At 56.8% G+C, this 7,177-nt stretch overlaps 1 protein-coding gene across 1 annotated transcript; it reads right to left on the bottom strand.

Moving 5' to 3' along the window:
• Positions 1-203: 203 nt before the first annotated feature.
• Positions 204-4,537, bottom strand: En1 (engrailed homeobox 1). The gene is made up of 2 exons (XM_012949020.2): positions 3,595-4,537; positions 204-520 (listed from the first exon to the last, which is right to left on the bottom strand). The coding sequence occupies exons 1-2, from the start codon at positions 4,535-4,537 to the stop codon at positions 204-206; spliced, it is 1,260 nt and encodes a 419-aa protein (XP_012804474.2).
• Between the last annotated feature and the right edge of the window lie 2,640 nt (positions 4,538-7,177).

Raw genomic sequence — 7,177 nt, forward strand, 5'->3', positions numbered from 1 at the left:
CTAAGAGACCTCTTTCTTTCTCTTTCTCTTTCTCTCTCTCTTTCTCTCTCTCTCTGTCTTCCCCGTCGCTCCCTCCCTCTTTCGCGTGGATCGTCCCTTGCTCGGAGCCGGAACCCGGGCCGGCATCACCGTGTCCGAAGGAGGCGCGGGCGGGCGGGCGCGGCGGCTGGACGCTGGACCGCGCGGCCCCGGGCCGGCCTCGGCTACTCGCTTTCGTCTTTGTCCTGGACCGTGGTGGTCGAATGGTTGTACAGTCCTTGGGCCATGAGGTGCAGCGCCAGGCCATTCTTGATGCCCGTGGCCTTCTTGATCTTGGCGCGCTTGTTCTGGAACCAGATCTTGATCTGGGACTCGTTGAGGCTGAGCTCCTGGGCCAGGGTCTGCCGCCGCTGCTCGGTGATGTAGCGGTTCGCCTGGAACTCCGCCTTGAGTCTCTGCAGCTGCTCGGCCGTGAACGCCGTCCGCGGCCGCTTGTCCTCCTTCTCATTCCTTTTCTTCTTCAGCTTCCTGGTGCGCGGACCTGCAGCGGGCCGGCCGGGGTCGGGGCGGGTGGGGGATGGGGGGCCGAGGGAAGTGGGGGGGAGGGTAGAGAAAGCCTTGAGAATGGCAATGCCTGGTTAACCAGCGGGGGTCCCCGTGCTGCCTGGGGACGAGCTGCTGAGCCCTGGCTCCCTTGCCTCCATCAGAAAGCCCCTCGCTACGTTGCCGAGGCCTCTGGGCACCCTTCTGGGGGTGGGCATAGGGTGGGTGGGGGAGAGAGCCGCTAAGGAACACTGGCAGAAGTGGTAGGGGCACGCCATACTCTCCTTCAGAATAGGTAAGTAAGAACAGAATTAAACTCCCACGACTTCTTTCTGGTCCAGAAGGTGGGAATCCAAGATGGAGAGGGATTTGGAGCTCCATCCTGCCTAGTCCAAACTTGGGTATCCCCCAGCCCTGTGGTCCTAAAGCAGAGGAAGACAGTCCCTATGGGAATGGTTGGTCTACCCTGCCCGCCCCACAACCACGTTCCTTCTCAGAAAGCCACCTATACTCACCCACCCCCAACACACACATACACACCTATGTTATGACCCTATCTGCTTGTTACCATTCATGTCAGAGAATAGGGGATTCGTCGCCCAGCTCCAGAAAAGCCACTATCTGCTCTTCCTTCCCCCTCTCCTTTCCCTTTGGCCTGAAAAGCGCTTTCTTGGGCCTGAAGGAGACAGTACCCCTTCTCTGATGGGAGATGCAGGCCCTGTCCCATCAACCAGGCTTCCAAGACACTGCACTGTACTTCTCGGGTGGCTCCAGTTTAAAGGAGGAGAGAGGGAGAGAAAAAGAGGAGCGAGAGGGAGAGAGAAGAGAGATCCTTCCCAAGAACCCTTCCAACCAGTCTCATCATCTCCCCTTTGAATATGCATGTTGCTATTTTTGGAGAAAGTCCTGAACAACAGAGATGGGGCAGACTGACCTCCTCTGCTCACCATAGCATTTACAAGGAAATTATACCCTTATTCCCCCCCCCCCATAAGCAAAACAAAGACACAGGGGATGACGATGGAGAGACAATCCCAGCAGTGGAAACCAATGCTCAGACCCTAGGATGAGATTGGGGAAAGGCCACAGACAAGCATGCCAGGAAGGTGGGGTGTTACTCAGTGGCGGTGTGAGAGGGTCCAGCTGAGGGAGAGGAAGGAGACAGTAGGGGTCAAAGGTGAAGAATATTCCACTGTTGGTCTGAGGCTAGATCGTCAAAACCTGCCTCTTGGCTTCCTGGTCAAGCCTCTGGCATTGACCTGCTGGCTCTTGCTTTGGCTATGGGAGTCTATGAGAGTCAAATGAAGTCTCTATTAGGGCAGTTATTCCATAGAACTGTCTGGGAAAAGATCTTTGCCAACATCTTCCAACCTAACTACTCCAGGATCAACTGGCCAACATCCTGAGACCGGCAAGTGACTAGGGTCACTGGATGACTATGACAAAGAGTCCAGGCCTAGCAGACTACAGGGCTCATATCTGGGTTGCTACTCATTCTCCTGAATGTCCCTTCAGGGAGAAAGACCTGGTCCCCTGCTTCCTCAGGCCTATAAGAAGGAGGCTGAACAAAGACAAGGTGGCTCTGGAACTGGACTAGGGTTTAGATGAGTCATGAGCTAAGTGGCGACAGAGGTGACTCGGGAAATGTGCTTATCCTCAGAAAGGCTCCATGGAGCATTGTGGAGTGTCGTGTGTGTGTGTGTGTGTGTGTGTGTGTGTGTGTGTGTCTAGAGGCACGGACACTTGTAATAAAATCGTAGCCTCCCAGCCAGACCGAGCTGCTCAATCTGACAGCTCAATCACTCTATCCATCAGGAGAGTCAATCAAAGCAGCTTTTCGGAGGTTCAGGGAGCCCGACGTGTCAATAACGGGGCTCGAGATGGCGGGGGCTGATACGCGCATCGATCTGCGCCCGCCTGGCCCGCAGCAGCACCGCGCCGAGAAATCAGCAAATGAAGAGAAGCGCGAGGCTAATGCGGTGCCAAGACCCGGAGTACCCAGGCTCTCCAAGCGCTCACCCAGGGGCCAAAGACCCTGCCGCTCTGCTGACTGCCCTGGCTAGCCTACCGGACACTCCAGGGCCCTACCTCCCACAGGCCTGGGCCTCCTCTTCCGGGTTCCAATGGCTTTCCCAGGGCCCGTCTTGGCCTTGGGTTTGCCAGTCACAATTGTGAGCAGCACACGGAAGCGCGGTGAAAGGAAAGCTGAGAAAAACTGGCCTGTGACTGACGGAATGTACTAAGCCACAGTGTGTGGAAAAAAAGAGAAAGAATGAAAAACGGCAAGCAAGGGGCCTAGGGGACAAGGAACCTGTCTGTGGAAGGCTGGCTCTCCAACCCACTGCTCAGCTTCCAAGCATCGGCTGGGTCCTTTCCTACCGTCTGCCAGCTCCAGAAAACCTGGGGCCTAGCACTTACCTTTAGGGCAACTCCTTTTGGCCAGATTCTACCCACCCGGGTTGACTCACTTACTCCCCGACTAAGCAGAAAATGACATTTTTTTCCTCTCTTTCTGTGCGTCCCCAAATCTGTCTTTATGTAAACTGACTCTCCGCAAAAGAACAAAAAAAAAAAATTATCTATAATGATTTTGTAAAAACACTCAGCCAAGATTCTTTGCTTGGTCAAAGCTGGCCTTCACAGACAGGACCTAGCTGTTAGATTGTCACTAGGCCTTCCATCCTGCCAGCTCTAAAACACCCTTTTCCTTGGAAAAAGAAATCAGTGGCTGCATCTATCTATCAATCTATCTATCTATATTTTACTATGAATAATAAAGGTAAACCGTATAGAAGGTCTCAGGGGCTCAGAGTTCAAAAAAAAAAAAATCAAAGGATAAAGCCTTCAGCTTCCCTTGCCAATGGAGTTTGCAGAGTGATAGCCTGGGAGGCCAGGATCGCGGGAGCGAGCGGAGTGTTACCTTGGGGCTGGGACCTGGGACTGGAAGAGGAGACGGGCTTGACGTGGGGGCTCCCAAAACTGGGTTTGCTCTCTCCCCAGCCAGCCGGCTTGGAATTCTCGATAGTGCCCTGGCTCAAAGGCATAGCTCAGCCCCCCAGTTCGGGTACTCACCAGAGGACGGACGATCCGAGTAGCGCGTGCAGTAGACCCAGGCGGGCCAGACGAGGGGTTGCTGCGAGTCAGTTTTGACCACGGGCCCGCCGTTGGCCGAGCCCATCAGTAGGATGGCAGGGTTGCCGTGCTCGGGAAACTTAGCGCCCTGAGCGCCGGGGCTCGCCGCGCTGCCGCCTCCTCCGCCGCCGCCGCCTCCACCGCCGCTGTCCGAGGACTTGGATGCTACGGCCGCCGCCACCGCCGCCGCCGCAGCCGGGTTCCCGACTTTCGATGCTCCGGCACCGACGGCGGTGACCGGTTGAGAGCCGTCGGGTGGGCCACAGTTCGCATCCGAGGCGCACAGGAGCGAAGCAGCGCCCGGAGCCCGCGTGCCCAAGGAGTGGACGGCATCTCTACCTGTGCCAGTCTGCCCACGGTCACGCTCAGCCCGGCTTCCTCCTCCTCCGCCTCCTCCTCCTCCGCCTCCCGCACCTCCTCCAGCCGCCGCCGCCGCCGCCACGGCCGCCGCCAGGAGCTGCGGCAAAGGCTGTTCCTTCTTGCAGCCGAAATCGGGCCTCAGGATGTTGTCGATGAAAAAGTTGGTGGTGCGGTGGAGCTGGGCCGCGGGCTGCGGCTGGTGAGCGGGCGCCGGGAGATGCTGCTGGGGCGGCGGCGGCGGGGGCGGCGGCGGCGGCGGCGGGGGGAGGTGCGGGTGGTGGGCCAGGGGCGGCGGGCAGGGCGCCGCGGGCGGAGACGGGGCCGCGGGCTGCGGGGACACCGGCACGCTGTCTCCTCCATCGCTGCCGCCGCCGGCCACCGGACTGAGGCTCAGACCCAGGCCGCCGCCGCCGCCGCCGCCGCCGCCGCCGCCCGGGGTTGTCGCCACCGCCGCCGCCGCCGCCGCCACCGCGCCGAGGCTCGAGTCGCGTTGACTTTTAGATTCCGGCTGCTGCTCTTCCATGCTCGGCCGCCCGGCAGCCCCGGCCGCCGCCGCGCCGGCCCCCGCCCCCCCCCGCCTCGCTCCCCACCCCACTTTGCCAGCGGCCCCGCGGGGTGTGCGGAGGGGAAGGAGGCAGGAGAAGCGTCGGCCAAAGCACCGGGCGGGCGCAGGGGGCGGAAAAATAAAAATAAAATAAAATATAAAATAAATGGGGGAATTTAAAAAAAAAAAATAAAGCTCAGGCGTGTGTGGCCTGGATCGCTCGGTGGGATCGAGCAGTTACGGCTCTCTCTCCCTCTCCTCTTTAATTTGTAGACATCCAGACACGGAGACACTTGGCTATGTTCTTAATTGTTATTATTTTCTTTCTGCAACCGGATTTCAATGATTGGTTTTCAATGGGGAGAAAGCCACAGCCAAAAAGAAAAAAAAAAAAAAAAAAAAGAAAAGAAAAAAAGGAATAAAAGCAAAGAAAGAAAAGAAGAAATGAAGAAAAAGGGGGGAAATGCTCCAAGAATTGTTGGGGGGAAAAAAATCGTCTTTAGAGTCTACCCATCTTCCTAGGCAGTAGTGAGGGGTTTGACTTCCCCGAGTGTCACGCTCAGCTGTGCCCAGAGCGCGAGGCTGGCAGCGCCTTTAATCGCCTTTGCTTTTTCTGCAGGGAGAGCGCGATTCCGCCAGCGCCGGGTTGCCTTTTTTTTTTTTTTTTTTTCTCCTCTCAAATCTCTGACAGCTTGGATCTTTGCACAAACTCTCTCGCTTAAAAAAAAAAAAAATCACCCAGGCACACTTTTTGCCTTCAAACCGGAAGCACGTGAGCCAGGGCCGCACGTGTGCGGGACCAATGACGAGCCGCGGCTCGCGCTGACACTCAGGGTTCGGCCCAATCGGCGCGCTCGGGACTTTGCGGATAAATAATCCGGGGGTGGCAGCCCTGGGTGGAGAGGGGGTGCCGCGGCTGGGGCCCTGTACGTCCGGCCCGCCCTCCTCCACCCGTGCCCGAGCCCTTCCCCCCTCCTTCAGAGCCGGACTGAGGAAGGGACGAAGCGACCAGGGAGGGGTGGTATTCGGGGCGTAAGCAAATAGAGGAGCAACTCCATAAACAACTTGTTGGAGAAATGCAAGATTATGGGTGCGTGCGCGCCAGGTACAGGGTCAGCAGGCAGATCTGAGTTTCTCTACGCCCCCCACCCTGAAACTGAGTTTCTCTCTCTCCCTCTCGCTCTCTTCTCTCCCTCTCCCTCTTCTTCTCTCCCCTCCCTCTGTCTTCCTCTCCTGCTCTCGCTCTCCTTGGTGCTACCAGAGGATGTGTGTGAAAGCTTGTCACTGCCTCTATGTTTGCGCGCCCGCGCTAGGGAGAGAGAGTTGGGAAAGGAGTGAGATTACAGATGTAAATACACTTAGAAGTGGATATTTTCAGAGAAACGGCGTATTTTTCACAAAGAGTGAACTGGGGAGGCCTGGTGCGCTGGGTCAGTGCGTATCCTTTCTGGAAGATCCGCACCCACGTCCTTTCCTGTCCCAACCGACTGTCAACGTCCTGGAGCTGCGGGATGACCTCCTGAGCAGCGCGGGACTGCAGTGCCTTCCTTGATCGCGCAGACTGGGCTATCTCAGCCTGTTAGAATCGCCCCTGGAGGACCCAGAGCCTAGCGACTCAGAACTGTGATGCACGTTGGGCCTACGTTTGGGGAAGCCTCCTTGTTAAATTTCCCTGCGAAGTAAAAGTCAAACAAATAAAAACCACTTTGCCCCAAATGTTTGTCCTGGCTGAAGGTGTGAAAAATGAGTTATCCCCCAGTTTCAAGACAACTGAGTTTCTCGGTATCCTTCTGGGCTTCCCAAGAGCCTCGGGATTATGTCAGGCGAGTTTTCCAGCTTTGGGGGATAGCCTCACCTCCAACTGCTGGCTGCTTGCGCACTCATTTCCCAAGCTGAAGCATCTCAAAGTTACCCACAATTAGAATAGGGGTCAAAGAGGGCTGCGGAGGAACTGTGTGGCTTGCGGGGGGGGGGTACTGTTTTGGAGAGTCAGGATAGGACTGACTGCAGACGTCTGCAGTCGGAGAAAGGCGAAATGAACTTCCCGCTAACAAGGCCTTTGCAGGGCTGTCACCTTTGAGTTCCAGCTGACCTGCTCTCCTTGACCGCTATCCCCAACCGGGACAGAGTGGGATGATCTCTTTGGGTCCTGGGAATGGGAAGTAAGGCCCCCCTAACCCTCCTCCAACCAGTTTTTTTAAAAAGCCACAGAGGTTAAGGGAGGATAAAGGAACGTACAACTCGAAACCCAGCCAGGCAGTAGTTGAAGCCTGGCCAGGGGCTAAGGAAGAGCTCCCTGCATCTTGGGTCAGTTTGGGAGGCTCCGGGTTTCTGGACTGGCTTTCTGACTAGACCTGCGCAACGGCCTGGTGCGGAGAACCTACCCCCGAGGGCTGGACATCCGCCGGCTCTGGGCTCTGCAGCTTTCCCGTGCAGCCACCAGCCCCAACCGTCGAGGGTCCCAGGTTCCCTATGATCTCACACCCAAGGGCTCCCCGAAACCTCCAAGCTCTCCCACCCCTTCTCCCCGAAAATAGGGGTGGGATTTTATTTATATTTAAGTTCGCAAAATTGAAATCTTTATCCCGCAAGCGAGCGTAGGTACTTAATTAAATTCTA

Source organism: Jaculus jaculus, chromosome 5 (assembly GCF_020740685.1).
Source record: "Jaculus jaculus isolate mJacJac1 chromosome 5, mJacJac1.mat.Y.cur, whole genome shotgun sequence".
NCBI classification, from domain to species: domain Eukaryota; kingdom Metazoa; phylum Chordata; class Mammalia; order Rodentia; family Dipodidae; genus Jaculus; species Jaculus jaculus.

Excerpts from the sequence above, each read along its gene's own strand:
- En1 (XM_012949020.2), bottom strand. The coding sequence starts at position 4,537 with ATGGAAGAGCAGCAGCCGGAATCTAAAAGTCAACGCGACTCGAGCCTC. Across the intron at positions 521-3,594 it reads CTCGGATCGTCCGTCCTCTG|GTCCGCGCACCAGGAAGCTG; the intron begins GTGAGTACCCGA and ends GGCCCGCTGCAG.